Source organism: Amblyomma mixtum, chromosome 3, assembly GCF_055824585.1.
Source record: "Amblyomma mixtum isolate Tamu chromosome 3, ASM5582458v1, whole genome shotgun sequence".
Lineage (NCBI taxonomy): Eukaryota > Metazoa > Arthropoda > Arachnida > Ixodida > Ixodidae > Amblyomma > Amblyomma mixtum.
In genome coordinates this window covers 354,420,206-354,445,786 of record NC_143014.1, presented here as the reverse complement: position 1 = coordinate 354,445,786, position 25,581 = coordinate 354,420,206, and the positions used below count along the sequence as shown (strand labels likewise).

Sequence of the window (25,581 nt, the reverse complement as noted above, 5' to 3'; positions counted from 1 at the left end):
AAAAATTTAGAATGGCTGTGGTATTCCAATCATAATGAAGGGGATGATGACAATGTGCCTACAGATGCTTCAACAATGCCAGGGTCTACAGCATGCATACCTTCTCCTCGCTTTTGGCAATATTCAAGTGCTTTGGAGCATTCCCTGTGTAGCATGGGTGAGGCGACCAGTGAGTTTCACTTGTTCCATTATGTGAAGAAACATCCTGCAGGAAAATGGTTCACTGATACAACACAAAGTGACACAAGGTATGATGAGGTTTACAGGGATGGCAGAGTGTTAATTTTATGGCCATGGCATTCAGAAGTTGGTTGGCAGCCTAAACGAGGGCTTGAATAATGCAGAAAATATGTGGGAAAATGAAGAAATGTGGTTACCTTTGGATTGTGCTGAATAGGAGCACTACACAGCCATGCAGGCTGTTTTTACATTTTTGTACTGTTTACTTTCTAGACATATATCTCACAAATTCCTCTTTAATGCATTTGTGTAAATATTTGGCATTTCAGTTCTTATGAAATGACCTTTTGTCGCACTCTAAAGAAGCAGCATAATCATTAACTGTGATGAGTTTTGTGGCCATAAATTTTAAAATAGCCTCTAAGGTGGCTTGGTGGCTGCGGTGTCTGGCGGCTGACCCAAAAGATGTGGCTTTGATCCTGGCCGTGGCAGTCACATTTTGATCGAGGTGAAATGCTGTGCGATGTCAGTGTACGTTAAAGAACACCAGGTGGTCAAAATTATATGGAGCCCTTTACTATAGCTATGCCATTCCTCATAGACTGAGTCCTCTTGGGATGTTAAACCCCATAAAACTAATTTGAAAAAAATAAACACACTAATGAGGTACCGAAAGGTAAACAAGAATAATATTACACTGAAACCACCTTCACTACTTATCAGTCCCTTTCCTTTTGATTAGGCACATCACACAAGTACGAGACATTATTCACATTAAAGAAAACACATTGCAGGGCCACATCATCAAAACGATACAAACAATTATTCTGAGCACCTGGTGGATGTTGACACCGCTTAATGTGTGGCATATCAAACACAAGTGGCGAGGTAATCAATCTTTGAGAGTGCAAATATATACAGTTTGTGATTACATAAATTCCAAGTACATAACAATAAGAACCATCCACCATTTTTACATAGCAAGAACATGTCTTCTTTGGTGTTAAATAATCTGAACTGTGTACAATAATGCCACCGATTTGCGCGCGAAAATACTTGGACATCTCAGGAATGCAGCCAAAGCGTGAATTTAAAACAGTTCTCAGATGTTCAGAACAACCTGAAATAGGTTGTGGCATGCCAAGAGGACATATTTGGTGGCTCTTTTTGTACTGAGCAGTAATATCTTTCTTGGCGCCAGCCAAATGAGCTGGAAGTTGCAAGTGCCTGCCCAAACTCCGATAGGTTTGGTGCATAATGCACCGTTCAGCAATCTGCATGGGAACAAGCTTGGCTGCTGACACAAGCCGCAGTGCATGGCCAATCCCATCTTCAAAAGGAAATGTGGACATTCCCCACAATGGGCCAAACATACGTGTAGCTTTGGAAAGGTGAAGCAGTTGATGAACATTGAAAGTCATCACTGCATTGCCATAGAGCCTAGATACCTGTTCAACGAATGACAACAGCAACCTTTCAGCTACACAGATGTCACTTTCAGTTACAGTGTCTTTTAACAACAAAAACACTGCCTTTACAAGGAGTGCAAAGTGTACGAAGTATGGCCGAGGCAGGAGATCGGATAAACATGGAATACTATAAAACAAAAGCCAGTAACGCCATTCAGTTGCTTTCCAGTAAGCACGCTCCGAGAGGGGTCGCCCAATCCTCGAGAAGGTGATGGGAGGTCTTATTAATCGCAGTCTGGAATCTAACAGCCTGACATGCCGCCCGACATAGAATGCAGAGCCTGTTAGCGACAGCCATAGGTCAACAAGTTGCTTCGTCACACCCTCGAGGATGCAATGCATGTAATCTGGAGGTAGGCCCCACACAAGGTCAAGGCCCTTCAGTTTTATCAACGAAGATGGCCCCTTAAAACCTTCGACTGCTACTTGCTGTACCCCTGCTTGCCGCATCGCTTCCAGGACACGCCCATGGGTCCTTTCACAGGCTAGCTGGCCGTGGTACAGGTACTTGACTGTGCCTGTAAAAATTGCATGTAGGCTTCAATTCCTTTTCATTAATAATCTGACCCACAAAATTCAGCCTAAACCTTCCAAATGCAACACTGCACCTAAAGCTTGCAGCACTTTGTATTATATAGAAAGACATGCTCAATTTATATTTTTTAGCTGCACAAGAAATTTCCAGTAATTAAGGAGCTTAGCTTTTCCAGAACATAGAAATATGCATTTTATGACATTTAAAACATTGCTCATGTGATTAACAAAAACCTCATGCATCTGTTACAGAGCAATAAGTAGGCACTGTACACAGGACCTAAAATGAATGCCTAGCTGCTTGGTATAAGTGTTTTGCTTTTGCTTACCATTAAATCCACACTTTCATAATACCACTATGACACCTAATTGTCAGTTAGTCAGTATTGCTGCGGACCCATTAAGAAATGAACCCCCTTTGAAAGTGTGAATTAAACTTACCATCAACACATGTACCTTCCTCAAGGCACCAGCTGCACCCGTAATACCCATTAAACTGCTTAATGTTGAGGACAGATGCTCTTGCCGGCGAGTCCACACAACACATAACCGCATGTACCGATGACTTCACAATTGTTCCAGCATGGGACCAAACAACTGTCCCAATACTGTTGACCTCGTCAACAAACCTGCGCATAAAAATATGCATAGGTGGGTGGTCCTTTGCAAACCACAGCCCTGATAGTGCAACATTTTTCCACCGGAGTTCTACGGGCAGTTCGTTTACCATGACCTGAATAGGCCAGATGGAACTCTTGGACGACTCGAACACAGGCGCCCCGTCAGTGTTAAAAGTCAGTGTGATGTCACTCCATGACATGTTGAGTTGTCGCCGAATGCTTCTGTATAGGTCACCATCAGTGACATCTTTGTAGGTTCCTGGCTCACGAATCACTGTCGAAAGCTTCTCCAGATTTTGAAACAGGACAGAGCTGTAATGCCTGATCAAATTTGTTAGTTGCTGTTTGAGGTCAAACATGACGAAAAAACTTCCCATTGCTATCAAATTTTTCACACTCTTCTTCCTGTTGCAGCTGTTACATGTTATTTCACTTTTGGCAGGGACTTCATGAGTAATGCCAAGATATTCATGACAATGCCAGCAGAACAGATGCAGCCTCAGTGCTTGTTTTTTGTCCTTCCAGACCTTCCTTAGTAGATAGGTAGTTGGTGGCACAACCACTTCTCCAAAGAGGGCGTTGAGAAGGACAAGGAGGCCCCTAACCTGTGACCAAGTGAGCCCTGCTGTCACGATGTAAGCTAAGATTAACAGCAGTGCTTGTGCTTTTGTTGTTGACTGATGTGGCAGCTTTTCCTGAGAAAGTTTCCCAAGGTAGGCCTCGAAGTCGTCAGAGAAGTCTGGGTTGTCAGTTTCATTTCCCTCGACATCATCACAGTTTTCTCCCATGTCTTCATTTACGGTGTATTCCACACATTCTTTGTCTGAAGTGTCCGTGCTGTAGCCTGTCTGACAGTCCTGGCCACCATCACTGGCAAAGGCAGCACTTTCATCTTCATATGTAAGAGGATCTGCAGCATCATTTGGGGCTGTCCCTGGGCTGATATGAGTCAAGCCTGTACTTGGGCCTTCACCGCCACCAACACTCAGAGATTCACTCTCACTGCCTTCACGCTGGCATGAACCTCCAGCTGCCTGGTTCTGATTGTCCTGCAAATGAAAATAAACATCATGTGGCTTGCAATAAATATGAACAATTTGAATTTGTGCGTGCATAGATTATCCAACTTTTTATCCTTCACCAACTGCATTTTGCCCAATAAAGAAAGTTCCCAATGGTTGAAGTATGTGTAGCCATGCTGACAATAACAATACATGCTCCTTATGAGAAACATGAGATTTTAGCCAGCTGTATACAACTTGAAAATGGTGCTGTCCATAGGGAATGCACTCGAAGAAAGAAAGGCAGAAGAGTGCAAAAAAAGAGATCAGGAAAACGTGAAAAAAAAAAAAGCCGTCAGCTGCAGTCACAGAATTACGTGTAATCATTCAAGTGGTGAGAAAGAAACGATTCTGAAGTCTATCAAGAAAGCCAAAAGGACAAATATACTGATAAAATGCTTCAGCTACTACTAGGATACAGTAAACTGTAAACACTGAAATGTCAGTGGACTAACGCAATTGTTACAATGTGGTCTATGAGTCATGGAACAGGGAGTAGCCAAATGGCAGAGATGCTAAAATTTGTCATTGTTTACTGCCTCCCATTTGGTACCATACTACTCTGCACCTGTTAACTATTACCAGACATGCAATGTGAAATGAATATTGAATACATGAACGCCGCCGCGGTGGCTCAGTGGTTATGGTGCTCGGCTGCTGACCCAAAAGGCGTGGGTTCGATCCCGGCCGCGGCGGCTGGAATTTCTTTGGAGGAGAAATTCTACAGGCCCGTGTACTGTGCGATGTCAGTGCACGTTAAAGAACCCCAGGTGGTCGAAATTTCCGGAGCCCTCCACTACGGCGTCTCTCATAGCCTTAGTCGCTTTGGGACGTTAAACCCCATAAACCATAAACCATAATACATGAACGTACCTTTACATAATATTTTCTCAACATTTGTTCACAGGCACTCAACTGCCTGTATCAAATGTGCCGGCAAAGTGAGTTTGAATGCCTTGTGACCGCAAGCAAGCTGGTGATGCTGATTAAGCACAAGTGTATGCCGCTTCAGTACACATTCCCTAGGAAATCACTTTTCCATGCGCACTCATGGCCGAATTAGTAAATTGCAGTGATGCAAATGAGTGCAAATGATGCAAACTTCTTGCTGAAAACTCATAAGTACAGGGACTCCAGAACTATTTTTTGAGTGAGGGGCAAGACCTCATTTGTTTTATTTGATTATTTGTTTTATTTAGATATTTATACATTTGACCCTGCATATATTTATTTCACATTGTTCAAAGACTTATTTGTTAATGCATATAAAACCTACATTAAAATAGGCAGCTTAAGATCCACACAAAGAGTGATCAACCATGTTAAAAATGGTACATTTTCTGTAGGCTACTGAAATGAAAGTTTTATGATCCAGTGGTCAATGAAGCCAACAAGCTCAGCTTCACTGCGCTTTATATTAATAAGCCCTGGAATGTAAGCATTTGTCAGAGACCTGACCAGGCTTGCAACTGGGGATACAACAGGGGCCTGTGGAAAAATGTTTGGAGGAAGGAAGGGGGGAGAACGCCCCCTCCCCCTCTTTCTCCTCCCTTCATTCCGGAGGCCTTGCGTAAGCACTTCATTGCACCACATGTGCACCTACCTGAACAATAGCTGAAGTCCTGGCTCTCTTGTTTACATTGGACACAGTTTGCCTAGGAACTTGAACGCTGGTTCCCTGCTCGAGGTAACGCCTGTAGCGCTGTCGTGGCTTTCCTGACATCGCGATATCAGTTGAAGCCACCACGGAACGCCAGCCCTTGAAGCTAGCGTTTTGCGCGCTTTTATCTCAGGTGAAGTCTCACTATTCAGAGAAAGAGAAAAGGAAATCCAGAACGCGTGAGTGGACAAGGATATGGATTTGGCTGTGCGGTAGACGCGAGCTGGTCCACAGCTAGGGTGGCTAGACTAGCCTACTACAGTTCCACAGCTCGTGGCGTATACCCTCCATGCGTATACCGAGACGAGATATGCAAGAACCACGGTGGCCGTGCATGGCTGTATTATATTTGGGTGGGTCGCACATATGTCAAACGATTATATCTCTGAGCAGCAAACAACGAACGCGCCGCACAGTGCGCCCTAGCTTCCAACAATCTAATGTGTGAACGTCCTGTACGAAAACATATACTATCATTTTAATACATGTATTCACCTGGCGCGATATGGCTCAGTGGCCATGGCGTCAGATGCTTACCGCGAGGACACGGGATAAAAGGTCCACCCCAGCGGGCCACGTTTCAGTGAGATTGATTGATTGCATCGCGTCCTTTATTAGAAGCCATTCATGTTGGTGCATATTGCTCGAAGCATCTGTGGCCACCCCGGGCGCGTGCTGATCCGGTCGCCGCCGGTCTCCCTCAAATTCTCAGAACTTTTTCCAAGCAAAGCGACAGCCGTATGTGCTGCATTGTGCTGCTGGAAGAACCCTACGGGCCCGGCTGGCATCGCAACCGGTAGTTCTGCGGCTTTGTATTGAGCTCCTATTATTCGATCCTAGCATTCCAAGATGCGCGTATTCGGCGACGACGGCACATATCCATTCGTCACTGATGAAAAACTTCGGTCTTAAAGCCAGGGAGAGCGCAATTGCTGATTGTCAGGTGGCGGACTAGTCTGCGTGCCCCTCGCACCTCCGGCATATATGCGCAGGGCGTTTGCAGTTTGCTTCTCAGCGCGGAGACGAGATACATTAAAGGCCCGGGCCATATACTGTGCGATAAATGTCGTGCAGTGCAACGTACTCAAAATTAATCCGGATCCTTCTATCACGGTGCTTTTTATATATGTGTGTGTAGCTTGGACACCGTCGATCGGGTACCCCACAGCGCGCCTAGGTGTGTAATGCACCGGGAGAGCGTACGTGCCTATGGCGCACTAGATTATACAGGCAGGCAGGGTCGATATAGAGAATTAAACTTGCTTTCGTGGAGCAATTTATGCGTAGTCAATTAAGGCGTGGACTGCATGCAAGAGCATCTGCACTGGACACGTCTTCGTGTGATTCCATGGCCTCATTGTAAACTGTGACGCATTGCACGATCTCTAGAACACTAGATCGACAGAGAAGTTCGCCATGCATTTCAGACGTTTGTGCTTGATACGGTCGAACAGCGTATGTAAGACATGTTAGTTCCTGCTCTGAAATAATTAGGGCCTCAACACTGCTATTACAACGTAGTACAATAAGTGTCCATGCAAAAAAAGGGGAAAGGACAAGATGGGCCTGTTTTTTTTTTCTTGTCTACTGGAACAAATTTTGTTACTAAGTGACCACCCTCCTTTCCTAGCAGTTTAAGCAAACGACCATGTGGCATTTTTTAGGCAGTTTTAGGATCGCCGTACGATAAACAAGGTAACTGCTACCTGCTATTCGTACCTAAAAACGTTGATTCGTACAGCAAACGTGACAAGGCTAGCCTGTCAAACAGGCGTCAAAAAGCTGTAATGAGGAAAGGAGTTTGAATGTCCGTGCTACTCGAAGTTCTAGGATGCTGTCCGCATGTAATGATAAGTGAAATAAAACTCGCAAATAAATCAGTGACAAACGTTGATGGACACACCGTCGGGCCCTGCAACACTAATTCCTAACGAATGCAAAGACATACAGACCAACTAGTGTGTGATCATTCCCCTCCAGATGAAGCCACTACTGCGTTTTAATTTTTGTATAAAAAACAAAAGGCATATTTGTGTCAGTTTAAATACGCTAGCGATGCTAATGAAATAGCGCTAGAGATGCTAGCGCCAATGAGATGTGCCGGCATGCGTGGTTCGCGCAAAACAGCTCGCCATGCTCGCCCTATGCCTTCACTTGCTTTCCTTAGAGTGCGTTGGTGCGAGTAATCATAGTGCGAGTATAGACGTGCATTATTTTCTTGAAAAGTGCGTGGGATTCAGCGTGAATTCAAAAATGTTCGTGCTTGTGGAGTATGTCTGTGACCTTACAGTCGCGACCATACAGCACGGCGACATTGAACATTTCGCGCCAAAGAATGTCGCAGATTTCGATCCTGGAAAGATGTACCAGGCCTACTGGCGCGGCGACGATGCCACCCAAGGTGGCTATTACGACGCTAAAATCCTTCATCTCACCGGTAAGTGGTTTGTGCTAGCGTTTTGCAATTCACTACCAGTTCTTTATGTGCGTAAACGTGTTACGGCAGGTGTGCAGTGCGGTTCGGAGTGCATTTCATAGCAGTTGCCACTGCGCATGTATCCCTTTGTTTTTGCACAAGTGTGCAGTCCGCGGATAATGATGGGCTTGTGTTTCTCTTGACCTTGCCTGTACGATTTCGGGGTTTCGAGTCGGGCACACTTGGAGTTCAGGCTCGTGTGCAGAAGTGAGCTGCCTTGTTAGGCTGGCGCAGTGTACTTCGGGTGTCGTTTGGATGTCTCTTGCTGTGTTCCAGCTCTAGAACTGCCCCTGCAATGCAGCACCCGCGTTTTGAGGCCCTCTAGACAGGCCTATGCACGCCTGTGCTGCATAAACTTCGACTGCATTAGTCCTGTGTGATAGTGAAACGCTTCCTTCAGATTAATCTCGTAGCTGAAATGCAGACTCTAATTGTTAAATTGCAATGAGTAGTCTTGCATGAAGGGCGAAAAAATCTCCCAATAAGCGTGAAATATATTGCAGCACGGTTCATGTCACTGTTACTGGCAGTGAAATTACTGAACTGCCCTTCTGAACTGCCGCTGCTCACCAGGCACCTGCGTATACCATTTATTAGGTCTTTCCAGCACGCGCATTAAACGATTGCATCTGTTAACTATGCTTCCCTGTAACGTATTCCATTCTTAAGCTATTCATTTTCAAGCGTAACAAGGTGTAGAAAAATGTGAAGTGCAGAAAGGTCTTCTATATATATGCTTATGAACCACTAGCCGGCACAACCTGCATGCTGCCTCATTTGAGTACAGCTGTGTGCAAGATACTAGGTTCCACCAAGCACAGTGATGGCTGGGAAAGGAAACTTAACCAACACAATGTTCTGTTGAAAGCGGAGGATCCCACAGCACCAGTTTGAGTGGGAGAATGTGCACATTAGAAGTGCCAATTGCGACCGCGGGAATCGTGAATTTCTAGTCAACTGTCAACAGTGTCATGATGGTGAAACAAGGGAACCTTTGCTGTATAGCACGATTGTGTGTGTTGGAGTGACGGCCACCCATTGAACTACCCGTAAGAGGCACCGTTGCTCGCCTCTACTTTGTAAGTACAGTCGCAAGCATAAAGGTTCTGCATGCCACTAGCGCACAGTGAATAACGAGTGAGTGAAAACCAGTGAATTAAGCTCCTGAAATAGCATGTTGAGGCTTGTGTGCCAAGGGTAGTGATCCTGCCATGCGTCTGTCTTGCTGCCTGAATGATGATTACTGAAGATATCAGTATTTGTGTGAACTGCATTTTAGCATCCAGAAAGCTAGAAAGGGATGAGCACTAACAGCAATGCTACATTAACAGCTCGAGATAAGTTAGCTGGCTGAGAGCATAAAAAAAAAAAAACATTGCGCAAGTGAGAGCCCTTCGAACATCCTCTATGAGCTGGGTTACTGACAAGTTCACCATAGTAACAGCGAAGTTAACATGCAGTTATAGCGATTTGTACACTTTCATTCATGGGGCACAATAAGGTACTTCACAATGCTACCATGTCACATTGAGGAACAGCCTAAGGCCAAGATATTTTCTGTTTCTGATGCATCATGGGTGGTCAACCTCTCATACGGACAAACATTTTTCTTGCACCAAGCAGTCACTGATATGAATAGCTGCGATATGTAACCCTCGTGAAAGGTTTGCACAGTCAAAATTGGAGGTATTTCTACGCAAAAAGCAGAAAGGAGGTCATGTCAGGATGGAATGCGGCCTTTTGTCTGCATCTATGCATGCGCGGCAGCCCAGTGGTTCATAAGCATGGTTGGCGCAGCAGTGAGTGCGCTGACATGACGTCACATGCAAGCTATGTATGTCGGTGCTGCTAAAGTAATCTTCAGAGTGATTTTCTGGGATATACATTACTGTAGTATCGAAAGCATGGCATGTGATGTTTTCAGTTGCCTTTGTAAGGATGATAAATCACGGTCTAAATGAGTGTAGTAGCATTCTTGATCATCCACAGGGGTGTGCCTTGGTGTGCACTTTCATCCTTTATCAGCAACACTAGTTTGCACTGGCCACTTTTGATCGGAAGTGCACCCTGCTGGGGCAGTTTTTAGGTGCCCCGCTGCACACCGAGAAACCGGAGAGCAATCCCAGCAAGCATACTGAACCAGCCAACCGAGACCTACACTGGCCTTCTGAGGTCCCAGAGGCATGTGGCTCTCGGTCACCGCTCGTCAAGTCCATATGGATGAGGTTGAAAAGTTATGCAGTGCTTAGGGAAAACTGTTCAGGACAGCGTCTAAGTTGAAAAACGTTACAGAGATATCTGTTTTGTCTCTCACAGCACGGTGGGATGAAAGGGTCTTGGAGCACATTTAAAGCTACCAGTCATAGGTGCAGCTCCGTACTTGCTGCCACCATGTGTGCACGCTCACACACTTTCTCGACAGGTGTATTTTTGTATTCCATGGGTACACAAGGTGCACTGGGTACATATGTTTCTGTTTCCTCTAGGTTTTCAGAAATTTTAAGTTTGAACAGTGGGAGTTAGGCAGTAGCTTCTATGGCATGTTACTGTGTCTTTTCACTTCCTGGAAATTGGTGAGTGTCAGCATGCGCACAAGTATTCTGAAAGCTGTTCCAGGTTTGGAACACCCAGTAATTGGCTGGCATGCCTCAGTGGTTACATACTTGCCTGGCCTGAACGATGCCATGCTAGCCATGAGTCTCTACACTAGGTGACAGTAGGTCTAATCTCTGGTGGGCGCCCTTTGTCGTTGTTCTTGACGCCACTCTCAGCCACCACCGCAGAGCACTGCACACCATGCTGGCTCACCCGGTGAGACTTGATGAAGAATGCTGCAAAATATACCTCTCGCCATAACTGTCAAAAAAAAAAAGCACTGTAGAAGCACTGCTTTGTTTGGTCATCTTGTCCTGTTCTCTGCAATTGCAGAAACAGAAGAGGAGATGACAAGCTACTCAGAGAAGCGGCGCAGGAGGCCACTAGTGCCTGCTAGCGTGAAACGCAGCAGCGCAAAGGATAAAGAAAAGGTATTGTGACTGCGGCTTGTTCATTACGAATTATTTGTTTTAAATCTTAAGGCAAAACCACTAAGCGGCAACACTTGTCTTGCGTTGCACCAGTGTCTCGTCTATCCATTTTGCTGGAGCTGAAATGGTGGCATTAGGAGGCTACGCATGGAGACACAGGGGTCTGTCAATGCGAGACCTCGGCGCCAACGTCTCAGCACAGTGTGCTGTCTGGCAACCATCCCCTGGAAAATAATGCAGACTTCTTTTATTGTTCGTGACTACTTGAAAGAAGTAGTATGCTGTGTCACACATGATAGACTATGTGATAAGAGGTTAAGAGCATAATGGCTAGCTCTACTTATAGCTTTGTAGAGACATAAGGAAAGGAAGTGGCATGCACCTGCTGCTATTGGTAGGTGTAGCGTCATGCTTGGTGTTTTAGATTTTTTGGGGCTAGTAAGCTCTATTTCAGCTTCACTGTATGGGAGCACGAAGGATGAGATGGGATTGCAGCTTGTTCATAATGGGTGCTGGGGGTATATAGTCATTTTGATTTTGCTTTCAAGAAGCCAACCGTAGAAAACTGTGAATACGTTGCTGTGGCATTTTGAAGTTTTGGTTGGCCTTGCTAAACTTTGAATTGCAGGTAACGCCACCAGCTAAAAAGGTGCGCAAGGAGGTGCAGCGGAGACATGAGCTGGACCTCCTGCAGGAAATGCAGGACCAGGCAGGAGAGGTGGAAGCCGCTTGCCAATGTCCTGCACTTCAGCAACTCCAGGCGTTGAGGCAGGAGATTGCGGACCTGAGAGGAAAGCTGGCAGAAAAAGATTCTGCCAGTGCTATTCCGCACTGCACCTGCACATGCAGGGAAGGGGGCTGCGAGCCACTTGAAGCTGAAGTTAAAGAACTTCGCGCACTAAACGCGGACCTTCAGAAAAGCCTGCTACTCAAAATATTTTCATCTGGTGAGTGCATAATCTGGTCACATGCAGATGGGGGCAAGAAGAGAGCAGGCAAGCAGATAATGGCAGGCTTTAAAGGGACACTGAGGAGAAATTGAAGTTGGCTTGTATCGATAGAATACCAGCCCCTAATCACAAAAACACCAGTCTTACCGAAAACAGAGCTCTTGTAAGGTAGAAATGAGCAAGCGCTAAAATACAGGTGTCGCCGCCACAGCCTAATCTCGCAAGTACAAGGCGGATGATGAAATAGAGAAACACCACGCATCTCTGAGGCTGACAAATGGGCATGAAGGTTACACGTGTGAAAATTGAATTAAGTTTTGCTTCATAGCCGCTAGGGAACTTTTATCACGAAAGGAAGACGGAGAAAATACAACCGGTGTGTTGGAAGTAAAAAAAAAAAAAAAATACTTGGCGGTGCGACAGGCGGCCAGTTCAGTTTCGGTATGCTTCAGCTCTTCGCGGAAAGCAGCCGCCTCTGCCCCCCAAAGCATCGCACGCTCTGTGGGGCTGAGGCCGCTGAAGTGCAGGCTGGAATTCTTTGACAGGGTTGCGTTATCAGGATCGGTAACGAACATCGTCGCAACGTCCGATCACAGCTCGCCACCTGCGTCCAACAGGCTAGATGTCAACGACCCGCCGCAGCCCTTCGTCGCAACGACAAGTGGCTGCAGCCAATGCGAGCGCTGAGAGCTGTAACGTCACGATGACGTATAGGTGCACTGCTGGGGCCGGCGTGTTGGCCATCTTGGAAGGCTGGATGCCGCACGCCGGTGTCAGAAAAAGGGGCTGGGCTAAAATTGTTTATTCGCGGGCATAACAAAGCCTGATGCAGAGGACTGGCAAAAATAGAGCATTTTTGAGGATCGTTGACCAATACTTGGTTGCCGATAGCAGTGGTAGCGGCGATACATGCATATTTCTTCCCACAAACGCTTTGCTGCTGCTGTTCGGGGCGCCTCGCCTGGTGTCTGCTGCTTCCTGCGCTGGTGTCGTGGAAATCGTACATATCATTGTTATTGTGAGAGGTGGGTCATATCAAAGCAATGACGAGACTAGTATACTTTTATTACAGTGCTGTCCGCTGTGTCTTCGATGCAAAACACGGTATAGGCAGCGACGACTACGGCAGCCAGGAAACAGCTCAGTTCGTCGCCCGGCGCGCCCGCGATCGACGCCGTTGCTGAAAGCTCGGTACTTGTGCAGACGTGCTTTGCCGCTGCTCGAATATAGCAAGCAGTCTTTCTGATAACAAGGCTGTTTTGTGTTTACTAATGCGAATGTGGGGTACACCTCGGCAGCTGTCGGACACTCCTTCGGGGTGGCAGTGCGATACTGGCTGTGGGCTTAGGATGAGCCGAGCGACGCATTCGTCGCTGCCGCTCCATGTGTCCCTGCTTGCTGTGTCATGGTGAACCGCTTGCAACAGTTCGCGCGCAGCGCTGCAGCAGATTTCGTACATGTGTCTCCTGCTTTAAGCGCCCAGCCGGCGGTAGCTTTTATTTCGGCTGCTAGACCGCACCACACTGCGCCAGCAATCACGGAGTCGGCGTTTACGTCACTGTTTCTCTGTTTCGTCGCAAGAGAGCCGCCTGTTTGAATTGGAGCGGCGGGAAAAAGTATTTCAACTTCGGATCCAAATCTCTCAGCAATAAATGCATCTTTCGCACAAGCGACAACTAAGCCACGAAGTGCCCAACTATCGAATTTTGCTAAGAAAAAAAAATTGCTAGAGTTGTCCTCAGTGTCCCTTTAAAGCACTTGGAATCAGAATCTTAAAAATAATTGTGGCCACAACAGTCGGAAGGTCTAGGGTTTGCCCGCACTTGAAAACAGGTTGTGAAAAAGATATGGCAGCAGTGGCATGTATTTACTTTGGGGTGAGAGAAGAGCGATACTTGGGCAGAGCTTTAACTATTGGTAAAGTAATCTTCGCTGAGGATGATAATGTGGTGTGAAGTTTTAGTTTTTTGTTTTGTTCCATCTAATGCGACCTGTTATGTCGAACATTTCAGAAAGCAGACTTATCTGCGCATCAAATATGGATGTTCAGGTAAACGCAATGCCACAACTGCGCAACAGCACAGTGCCACAACTGCACAACAGCACAGTGCCACAACTGCGCAACAGCACAGTGCCACAACTGCGCATGCAGGAAAACAGAGGCAAGTGAGCTCTTTTAAAGTGCATCTTTTACTTTGGTTACTTCATTCAGCTAATGGGGTGGCACAGTGGTGGGCATGCTTTGCAGCTGAGCACAAAGTGGAGGACAAGTCCCAGCCAAACACTCAGCCAAATGCAAAAAACAGTCGTGTTGTGCGCCCTCAGTGCATGTGAAGGCACCCCAGGCGGTAGAAATCAGTCACGAGTACCTGTTCTCTCATGAAGGCAGGACCCCCCTTGTTTTCCCGCGTGGAGACCAATTCTGTAAAAAGGAGGCTTCACGTCTTCTTTTAAAGGACTTACTGGGCATAAACCTAGTCTCCACATGGTGACTGCAGGAGTGACTATTATTTGTTTGTGAGTTCAGTGCCGGATTATGTGATTTATTTATTGTAGGTGTCGCTACTGTGGAGCAATTGCTGGCACAAACAGCAAGGCTAAGCCCACCTGTAGCTAACAGCATCTCAATTCAACTGCCTTTACAATGGCGAATCTTATAAACTTGCTACTATATGCAACTACTTGTACTATATGCACGACTTAGCGCAGAATGTGGTTTGGTGTATGGGGTTTAATGTCCCAATGCAACATGGGCTATGGAGGGACGCTGTAGTGGAAGGGCTCTGGATTAATTCAGATCTCTGGGGTTCTTTATTGTGCATTGAGACCACACAGTACATGGGTGCCTTGTGTTTCGCCTCCATCAAAACGTGGCCGGTGCGGCTAGAGCTGAACCTGTGTCCCTCAGCTGAGCAGCCGAGTGCCTTAACCACTGAGCCATTGTTGCAAGGCCGCAAAATATGAAAGCACTAATGCAAGAGAGGAGAGGCTACTGGCTTGTTTTTGTGTTGTCTTCACTTTGTTTGCTAGAGCCTGCAACCATTACCAGCTCACCCAACACATTGTTCATGTGTTAAAACCCATATACATTGCTTTGCTTTAATTCAATCCTCTGAATTTTCTGGACTGCCTCCTTTCTTTATTATTGCTTTCTAAGAGACTTGAGAGACTTAGGGGTTTTAGTTTGCTCTGCATTGACATCTAAGCAGAGTGTAAGCTGTTCACGAGTAATTCATTTGCATAGGTGAGACAGATAAAATTTCAAGTGTGCCAGTCCTCGCCCCGTGTGCATCACATGCAAACTCCAATAGGATATGCGGCAGCAGCCTTACACACACCTGTACAATCATTAGTGCCACACTCATTAGTAACGGCAGACAAGGGCGTCCGCAGAACTTTTTCCAGGGGGGTGCACCCGATGTCCGGGGATGGGGGAGGAGGTAGGTTTGTAGTTGTTTTCTACTAGGGCATAAATAATGTCCGTAATTCCAAGGGGGGGCAACCGCCCCCCCTTGCCCCCCCTTCCGGACGCCCATGGCAGACCACATTACACCATTGCGCCACTCACACATCACAACCCACATCGGCAGCTTTGGGGAGCAAGTCATCTGTCTCTTCCGAGACAGTGCAGTTATGGAGCACAAAGCCTGCTTTTCTTGAACAGTTGTTTATTGTGGCCTGCCTCACCTCGTACCACACACTGTACACAAACTGCACCGCTTCTAACAAGGTCACCTTCATGTCAGGAGGTCCGGAAGCGTGCTCTGACATTCCCTGGTGGTCTATTTTCCCATCAGCTATTCCGGCATGTAAGGCCGCCCTCAGCGGTTATGGCGCTCTGCTGCTGACCCGAAAGACACAGGATTGATCCTGGTCGTGGTGGCTGCATTTCGATGGAGGCAAAATACTGGGGCCCGTGTGCTGTGCGATGTCAGTGCAAGTTAAAAAATCTCAGGTGGTCGAAATTCCGGAGCCCTCCACTACGGCGTCTCTCATAGCCTTAGTCGCTTTGGAACGTTAAACCTCTTAAAACAAACAAGCAATTCAAGGAAGGCAAACTTCTTCACTTTTGCGGCAAGAATTGGCCCAGTGATGGAAACATTCTAGTTGCAAGCGTTCAAAAACGACTGGTAAAGGGACTGTCCGACGTCGCCATGCAAATCCTCTGCCACCAGTAAGCCCTTTCACAAGGGCTGTAATGAGTTGCAGTGGCTCGAGCCATTTATATGAACACAGATGCTTGCAATATGTGCTGTGTTACACTTGCAGAGTAGCTCAGCTCCATAAGTTCTTACCTTTAGGCTCGGCTAATAGCCTTTGTAAGTTTCATTTTGCAGATGTGAAAGATGTAGAGATGTAGCACAGAACATGTACTTCCTCTTTTAAGGACCTTAGTTAAATTTGCTCTGTGGTGTATGAATGTGCATTCAATGTGTATCAATTTCACAGCGCTGCCTCGTTCAACACCGTCGACCGCCGCAGTGGCTGGCAGTAGTGGCCCTGACGAGTTTGGTGAGCAAACCCTTTTGTGAGGCATGCTGTGTTACTGTTATCGTCAGCCTATTTTGCCTTATTGCTACCTGGCTTGAATGCGGCGCTGTGCCAAACAGACATTGCAGGCAGGCAGGCACCGTTGCCTTCAAATGAGCTGAATTGAAATGTGTGGGCTTCATATTAGAATAAAGGTTATTTGCACGCTGATTGTCTTGTTCAGGTGAAATAGTTTGTGTTAGAGTTGCAAATCTGTACATTGTAGGGCCACCAGTAAACACTTCTGCAAGGGCGGTGATAAGTTGCAGTAGCTAAGGCCATTTTGTGAACGCAGATGCTTGCAATGTGTGCTGTGTTACACTTGCAGAGTAGCTCAGGTTCATAAATTTATGCCTTTCAGCTCAACCAGGTAGATTAACTTGATTTGTAGGTGTCAAAGCTGAATAGCTGTTGTAGCACAGAAAGGCTTTTCCTGTTTTAGGAGCCCTGCCTAAGTGGGCTCTGTGGTGTGTGGATTTGCATTCAAAGTACATCATTTTCACAGCGCTGCCTCGTTCAACACCGTCGACCGCCGCAGTGGCTGGCAATAGTGGCCCTGACGAGCTCGGTGAGCAAACCCTTTTGTGAGGCATGCTGTGTTACTGTTATCGTCAGCCTAATTTTGCCTTATTGCTACCTGGCTTGAATGCGGCGCTGTGCCAAACAGACATTGCAGGCAGGCAGGCACCGTTGCCTTCAAATGAGCTGAATTGAAATGTGTGGGCTTCATATTAGAATAAAGGTTATTTGCATGCTGATTGTCTTGTTCAGGTGAAATAGTTTGTGTTAAAGTTGCAAATCTGTACATTGTAGGGCCACCAAGAAACCCTTTCATAGGCCCTGTGATGTGTTGCAGTAGCTAAGGCCATTTTGTGAACGCAGATGCTTGCAATGTGTGCTGTGTTACACTTGCAGAGTAGCTCAGGTTCATAAATTTATGCCTTTCAGCTCAACCAGGTAGATTAACGTGATTTGTAGGTGTCAAAGCTGAATAGCTGTTGTAGCACAGAAAGGCTTTTCCTGTTTTAGGAGCCCTGCCTAAGTGGGCTCTGTGGTGTATGAATGTGCATTCAATGTGTATCAATTTCACAGCGCTGCCTCGTTCAACACCGTCGACCGCCGCAGTGGCTGGCAGTAGTGGCCCTGACGAGTTTGGTGAGCAAACCCTTTTGTGAGGCATGCTGTGTTACTGTTATCGTCAGCCTAATTTTGCCTTATTGCTACCTGGCTTGAATGCGGCGCTGTGCCAAACAGACATTGCAGGCAGGCAGGCACCCTTGCCTTCCAATGAGCTGAATTGAAATGTGTGGGCTTCATATTAGAATAAAGGTTATTTGCATGCTGATTGTCTTGTTCAGGTGAAATAGTTTGTGTTAGAGTTGCAAATCTGTACATTGTAGGGCCACCAAGAAACCCTTTCATAGGGCCTGTGATGTGTTGCAGTAGCTAAGGCCATTTTGTGAACGCAGATGCTTGCAATGTGTGCTGTGTTACACTTGCAGAGTAGCTCAGGTTCATAAATTTATGCCTTTCAGCTCAACCAGGTAGATTAACGTGATTTGTAGGTGTCAAAGCTGAATAGCTGTTGTAGCACAGAAAGGCTTTTCCTGTTTTAGGAGCCCTGCCTAAGTGGGCTCTGTGGTGTATGAATGTGCATTCAATGTGTATCAATTTCACAGCGCTGCCTCGTTCAACACCGTCGACCGCCGCAGTGGCTGGCAGTAGTGGCCCTGACGAGTTTGGTGAGCAAACCCTTTTGTGAGGCATGCTGTGTTACTGTTATCGTCAGCCTAATTTTGCCTTATTGCTACCTGGCTTGAATGCGGCGCTGTGCCAAACTGACATTGCAGGCAGGCAGGCACCGTTGCCTTCAAATGAGCTGAATTGAAATATGTGGGCTTCATATTAGAATAAAGGTTATTTGCACGCTGATTGTCTTGTTCAGGTGAAATAGTTTGTGTTAGAGTTGCAAATCTGTACATTGTAGGGCCACCAGTAAACACTTCTGCAAGGGCGGTGATAAGTTGCGGTGGCTTAAGCCATTTGGCTTAGTAGATCGAGTAAGCTGGCTATTAGGTGTAAAAGATATATAGATGCTGTAGCACAGAACCGGTACTTCCTCTTTTAGGGGCCTTGCTTAAATGAGCTTTGTGGTGTGTGGATGTCACTCAAAGTGTATCATTTTACAGCACTGCCGTCTACCAGTGGAGCGGCTATGAGTCGGGACATGTACGGTGAGCGAATCATCTTGTGATACATGCTGTTCAACTATTGTTATCAGTAACCTAATTATGTCATTACTCACCACTTCGCTTGAATGTGTTGCAGTGCCAAGCAGACATGGTAGGCAGGGAACTCTGGCCTGTGTAGCATACTTTGTCCTTACTGCTCCATGAATTCACTGCATGTCAGCCGTACCCTCTTTCAGTGCTTTCTGCATCACAGCCAATGTGGCCAGCAGGCTTAGTCTAAGGGAGCTGAATCAATGGAGCTCTGTGTTGGGGTTTATAGAATGTGTTAACTGTTTTCATGCCTCCCAAAAATCTCCTCAGATGCGGATATTGACGCTGAAGGTGGCAGCTGCGATTTACAGCTGCCTGGAGCCGATATCATAGGTGCCACCCGGGACGATGGGAAGGTAATTGCATGAAATATTTTGGGCATATGGGTTGAATTACCGTATTTACTCAAATCTAGGCAGACCACGATTCTAAGCTGAGACCCGAAAGTTGAAGGCCACAGAAAAAAAAAACTTGCTGAGATTGTAGGCAGGCTGCAGCGGTCCAGCTGGCCGCAACTCCTAGCGATGCGTGCCTTATGCGACCTGTTGGTGTAAGCTCGCGGTCTTCACTAAGCCAGTCCATGTAGTATTTGTGCAGCCGATCCTTAAAAGGCTTGTTGAGGCATACACCAAGAGGCTGCAGCTGCCCTGTCATGCTGCTGGGTATGATGGTGATTTCAGTACTGGCCTTGGCAAGCGCACCTTTTACGCCATCGGTCAGGTGCCGACGGTAGGAGTCCGGGACGAGGAGGGAATGTTTGGCCAAGAGGGCCCCTGGACGCCGTTGCCGAATGATTCTTATCTACTCCTCAACCATTTCGCTCGCCATCCATCCATTTTCATTGGCACGGACGATCACGTTTGTTGTGAACACTTCCGTGCTGGAAGAGTCTTCCGTTCGAAAATTATGTACACCGGCAGCTTGTGGCCATCCTCCGTGCAGCCCAACATTACTGTCATGCGCTGCATCTTGTATCCGGCTGAGCACACTTTGACCTCCTTTGCACCTTTTTCATTCACTGTGCACGCCACTGGCATGCCAAACCATACACCCGTCTGGTTGGTGTTTCCCGTTTGCCCTACTACGTAGCTTTGCTCCACCCTCTATATAACAAACTGCTGAAATGCGATCAGGTTCTCTTCATAGTCGCCCGGCAGCTTTTGACAGATGGACATGCGACATCGGAGGCTGAAGCCAAAGCGCTTCATGAATTTCTGCAACCAACCCCAGCCAGCTTTGAACTGTTCCCGGGGAATGCCTCGCTCTCTAGCCAGCTCTCTTGCTTTGGCCTGTAGCACTTCCGTTGTCACTGGAAGTGCTGCTGACCTCTGCGACTTCATGAACTCGGCCAGTGCTAACTCCACTTTGGGATGGCGGCCTTTCTTTGGGCCTGTGAAAGCCGTTCTCGTTGCGGCGCAAGCAAAAATTTCATTACATTGCCTCCTCCAATGGCAAACATTCTTTTCATCCACGCTGAAGTCCCGCCCGGCTTGCACAACTGAAGATTGCTCTGCAGCGAGTATAACTTCGTGCTTGAAGTGCAGATAACGAAAGCCCTCAACAACGAAATTTTCGCAACAAGAAAATATTTCGAGTCTCCGGCAGAGGTACGTAGGGCTACATGTATTTCATATCCCTCAACAACGACACATCTTCAACCGGCAGCCCTGCGACAACGAAAATTTCTGCCGTAGCGGGTCGCGAGTTTTCTTTGCACGATCTCAAAATAACATAGAAACAGTCGAATCCAGGTGAAATCCTAATCAAAAATGTGTTAAAACGTTTTTTAGGCATTTTAGAAACCAACCGTATATACTTGCATAATGAACCAACTTTTTTTCCAGAAAAGTTGACCCCAATTTGGGGGACGGTTCATTACGCGCAGGAAAAAGTTTTAAGATTTTTTTGCAACAGTGAAAATTTAATATCCGCCCGCTGGCTCGGCCAGCCGTCTGTCAGTTGGTGCGTTACTTCATTCGTCAATAAAAGCGTGCAGTCACCGGCGCTCCTGTCACGGCGCACGAAATCTTGGCACGCTACCAACTTTGCCGAGCGAGCGTACCACCCCTCCACCATCAAACTATAAACGCCCTGTAACGTTATCAGCGCGCGGCATCTTGGTGCTCTGCCAACTTCAGTGCCCCCTCCCTTCCTTTCCACAGAAGCAACACGCCATGCTAGCCATGAGCAGCATATCTTGGTGCACAGGCAAGTCCGCAGACGGCGGAAACAGCTTGACACAGAAAAGAGCTAAGAAAAGTTAGCGCTTTAAAAAGAATGTAAGCTCTCAACGACTGAAGTGGTGGGTGGGTTTATTATGCAAGTGGGTCCGTTACGCGCTGCTGACAAACGTGTCTATGGCCACAGCCATCTGGCTTTAATAACCAGCAGGTGCCAGCTGCACCTCCAGAGTCTGAGTGACCAGCAGAAGGTGCAAGTGCGTCTGGTGACGCGAGCGAACTTTCCTTACTGAGCAAGGCATGGGATGCTCTTCTGAGTGTGGACAAAACTGCGCCGCACGGCTTGGGTCTGCACGACTTCCTGTCCGTTGACGACGGTTTGTTCGTCCACGAGGAACTAACAGACGATGCTATAGTCAGAAGCATACGCAGCGCTAACGAGAGCGATGACGGCGACGAAACCGCAACCAAGCAAGCGAGTCCGCGAGATGTGCTTGATGCACTCACCGTGCGGTCATTCCTCCCTACGCATGATGACGACGTGGCCACATAAGATATTTTGAGTTGTGAGGATCGAGTGTTAAAACTCCTCCGAGGCCGTGGACGGCAGGTCAAAATTACGCAATTTTTTCATTAAAACGTGGTTCCTGTGGTATTTTTTTTTTGTCTGCTTTCTCTCATTTTCGCAATAATGAAATTCTCACGAGAACGAAAAAAATTGCTTTCCCCGGCGATTTCGTTATTGCGGGGTTCAACTGTATAACGAAACCGCCTGGTTGGTGCCATGGTGTCCGTGAGAAAAACCACGTATGAAAACTTCCACTGTCACTGAATGTGCTCATGCCACCACACGAGGAGAGAACAAGGCCAAAATGGCAGCGAATGCTCGTTTGAGGTCTGATCGGCATCGGCTACGGATAGTAACAGCTACAGTGCTCTTTTTTGCGGACATTTTGTAGGGGCGCCACTGAAGTGCAACTTTTTTGTATTTTATGAATATGAAACCTTGAAATAAAATCCTTGAATCTAAGCCCGCCTAAGAGTTCAATACCTTTTTTTTAAGTATCAGCCTAGGTTCGAATAAAAACGGTATCTGTGAACGTCGTGGATGGACCCTGATGCCACCCCAATTCTGTTGACTAGGACGCAGCTGCTTCCACATATCTTTCAGTGTTTGGCCTTTTGAATATATTTTGTGCTGATGAACCTACTTTCACTTTGAGAAGTCGAGTGTAGCTTGATTTTAATGTTCTGCACAGATGCTTAGTTCTTTTTCTGTAATGGGCAAGGTGTATCAGGTAGAGGGTTTTGATCATGATTTGACACACTGCTGCTGTAAAAAAAAAATTCTTTGTCCATATTGTTGTTTTCTATCCAGTTTTCAAGTGATATTTAATTTAGGTCCTCTTTGATGACTGCTCTCAGTGTGCACACATAAAATTCTGGGAATTTGCTGCAGGTATATGCAGGCTCCGGCGTGTGGCTGGACCGCAGTGCCTGGGAAATTTTGCTGCGGTCCCCGACAGACTCCATGTTCTGTCGCGCTGCGTCGCTCATTTACTGGACGCCAGACCAATTAAGAAGCCGCAGCGTGACAGGAGTCATATCGAACAAATCGAAGTCACTGGGGATGACAGAAGCCAAACCGGCACTTTCTCCAGAGAAAGTCTCCTCACTGAAAGGTGAGAGGGCTTTTTCAGTTGCTTTGAGTGTAATGTCGAGACAGTAAAAAAAATGTTGATTGAAGCAAAGCTTGCATTCAGGAATGTCTCATGTAGCACGTAACGGCAGCAGCAGCGGCCGCCACAAGTGGATGTCGGGTATCACGACTGCCTTGCTAATCTGGAGATTGTGGGAAGTAGTGCAGTTTCACAGCAGCAGACGACAGCATGCACAGCATGCACCGCTTGGACGCCATATCTGAGTGAGCGGCGGTACTCTAGCGCCTGCACACGTGGGCACACAAACCTCGGTGATGCCGTCGTTGGCGACCGGCCCATTTCACGCTGCCACTGTACCATCGTCTGTTTTACTTCACGCGTTCTTGTTTTTGCTATCTTCCCCTGCTTTCCTCCATGCGATGTCTTCGCTTTGGTTGCCTTTAATCTGTTGGTTCGCTTGGTTACGGTGCCGCGGCTCAGTCCATGAATGGGCGTTAAGAGCTGCGCTCTTAAAGGGCCACTGACACCCCCGGCCTAAATCCGGTGGTTGTGAGGCATCGTCACCCCGAACTCGTGGCCGCAAACACTTTTTGAATAGACGCATTAATACTGGAGTTATGCGGAGTTAAAGCCGGGGAAATCAAAGTGCCAATGCGTCTTCCTTTCCTTCGTCTTTTGCTCCGTGGTCCTTCTCTCTCGCAAGCCTTTCTTCCGATGTTAGCGACAGGGGTGGAGTTTCGTGTCGTCCCTTCGTACTTTTCATGCATGTATGTTTGTTTCCGGAAGACCCACCTCCGTTTTATGACCAGAGGGGCGCGCGAACGAAGCGCGGGCCCGCGGACACCGCCGGCTTTTCTTAGAAAACAAGCCTCCAGATGTGTCTTTGTGCGTATTTCTCCTGTGAGTTTGTGTCTTTTCTGTTTTTCTATGGCGCTTTGGAATACCACGACAGCGTCAATGTATGCGAGTGGAAAAAGAAAACGAAATGCGGGATGGAGAACCGCAAACGAGGAGAGGACGCGTGGCGTTGGGTTACACCCACCCTTCGCCGCCAAACCGATGGAACGCCTACGGGCATGACGTCACACTCAGGGGTTCAAACGCAAGGAGGTCGCTTTCAAGAAGAGAAGAGCGAAAGAGCTTTGCGTTGAATTTTTTACTCTTTTCCGGGGCGCGTGCCTCTCTAGTGTTTTGGAGGGACTATCTTCCATGCCTGATCTAACCACTGGGCTTATTTTCTAAAAACATCCAAACCCTGGTCAGTGGCTCTTTAAAAAATCATACTTGAGACGATTTTTATAGGAATATCAAAGAACACCAGTGCCAATTTTGTTAACATTTATGCATCTATACTTCATTTCAAGCTTTTTGCAGCACTGCGAAGAGTATCGCTCTCTTGTTCAATTGGCCAGTGCAAGCAACAAATAGTCCCTCGAATACTTGAGCAGTGTTGTGACAACTTTCCAAACATTTATTGCAGTAATTGGAAAGTCAGGTTTGGTTAATGTTTTGAAAGTATAAGGAAACGTTTCAGTCACGGGTTAAATTAGCAGAGAAAATCTGCACGAACACAGCACTGCGGAGGCCTGCCTCGAAGTATTGTCACCATTATTAAAAATGGAGTCGGCCGAGTCTCCTGCGCTCTTTCCTCCCTAGGGAGGGAGCCACCAGTTGCTGCAAGAAGGGTGCAGAGTACGTTTTGCAGAGCATGCCGTTCAAATTGGCTTAGGTAACTGCAGCCTTCACAGTGCTGCAAACAACTTGTGAGATGAAGTATAATGCTGGAAATGTGGCTTCTAGTTCCAGCTTTTCTGTTTCAGTTTCACATTGATAGGGCAAATTAATTAAATGTTGCCATATTTTACTTGCTCCACAATTTTGCTTTTGTCACATATCCAGCTATATATAAAGCTGTGTTCTAATGCATCATATATTTGATTCTGTGCAGCTCTGTTCCATGTGTACATGGGCGACGCGCCAGCCGATCTGCAGCAGAAGCGGCTGAAGGCCGTCCGGAAACACCTGTCCCAAAAACTGGGAGACATGCAGAGGAAAGGACCGTGCCGCGATTAAGTTTTTTTTCTTCATTATTTTCATTACAGTTGAACCTAGATATAACAAAATTGAAGTTTCCCGAAAAATATTCGTTATAGGGAGGTTTTATTATACGCAGTTTCCGCGAGAAAGTTCAAAAGATAAATACAGAAACGAAACTAAGGTAAATCAAGGCCAGTGAACTCGCCCAGAATGCATTTATTGCTGGTTGGTTGGTTTATTGTTGTTTAACGTCCCAAAGCGACTAAGGCTACGAGAGACGCCGTAGTGGAGGGTTCCGGAAATTTCGACCACCTGGGGTTCTTTAACGTGCACTGACATCGCACAGTACACGGGCCTCTAGAATTTCGCCTCCATCGAAATTCGACCGCCGCGGCCGGGATCGAACCCGCGTTTTTCGGGACAGCAGCCGAGCACCATAGCCACTGAGCCACCGCGGTGGCTCTGAAAAGAAACGAGTGATCTTGCTGTGCTGTTTGTTGACGAGGGTCGGCACCACTGATCGTTCATAGGACATGAAGACACTTAAAGCTGTACCGCCATCGTCCAGCGAGCCCACAGCGCGTTGCAAAATGTCGATGGCATCCAACACTTCATTTGTAGAAGGCATATCACATGCTGGCCCGACCTCTGGAGATCCATCATCATCGCCGGTCTGACATCGGACACTTTCAACCAGCGCCTCATCCGACATCTCTTCAGTAGTCACGGCACAGTCGTCCGCATACAAAAAGTCACAGAGCTGCACGTTGTCAGGGGCTGCTCCACTCACGCGCAGTAAGCCCCAAGCTTCAGCGAGATCGGGTGGCCCGGAAAGCTCCACTCCTAAGGGCTCCTCTTCGTCAGTTTGCGCAGCCTGAACTTCTTTCGTTATGCGGGCATTTCTGAAACAGTTGG

At 47.0% G+C, this 25,581-nt stretch overlaps 3 protein-coding genes across 5 annotated transcripts; 1 reads left to right on the top strand and 2 right to left on the bottom strand.

Annotated features, from left to right (window-relative positions):
* Nucleotides 1-755: 755 nt before the first annotated feature.
* LOC149356409 (uncharacterized) lies at nt 756-2,298 on the bottom strand. The gene has a single exon (XM_089584181.1). The coding sequence runs from the start codon at nt 2,097-2,099 to the stop codon at nt 900-902; it is 1,200 nt and encodes a 399-aa protein (XP_089440307.1). The 5' UTR covers nt 2,100-2,298; the 3' UTR covers nt 756-899.
* A 134-nt stretch (nt 2,299-2,432) lies between these two features.
* LOC149356408 (uncharacterized) lies at nt 2,433-6,267 on the bottom strand. Its single transcript, XM_089584180.1, has 2 exons — nt 5,468-6,267; nt 2,433-3,852 (listed from the first exon to the last, which is right to left on the bottom strand). Exons 1-2 carry the CDS (start codon nt 5,585-5,587, stop codon nt 2,584-2,586), a joined length of 1,389 nt encoding a protein of 462 aa, XP_089440306.1. The 5' UTR covers nt 5,588-6,267; the 3' UTR covers nt 2,433-2,583.
* Nucleotides 6,268-6,668: 401 nt separating this feature from the next.
* On the top strand, nt 6,669-24,752 carry LOC149356407 (uncharacterized). 3 transcript variants are annotated; one of them, XM_089584177.1, is made up of 10 exons: nt 6,669-7,961; nt 10,929-11,026; nt 11,655-11,973; nt 13,989-14,138; nt 16,426-16,488; nt 18,186-18,248; nt 18,696-18,740; nt 19,059-19,144; nt 22,428-22,650; nt 24,578-24,752. In XM_089584177.1, exons 1-10 carry the CDS (start codon nt 7,658-7,660, stop codon nt 24,700-24,702), a joined length of 1,476 nt encoding a protein of 491 aa, XP_089440303.1. In that variant the 5' UTR covers nt 6,669-7,657; the 3' UTR covers nt 24,703-24,752. The 3 variants fall into 3 exon arrangements, with proteins under 3 accessions (XP_089440303.1, XP_089440304.1, XP_089440305.1); XM_089584178.1 differs by lacking the exon at nt 18,186-18,248 and adding an exon at nt 17,599-17,661; XM_089584179.1 differs by lacking the exon at nt 22,428-22,650.
* Nucleotides 24,753-25,581: the final 829 nt, after the last annotated feature.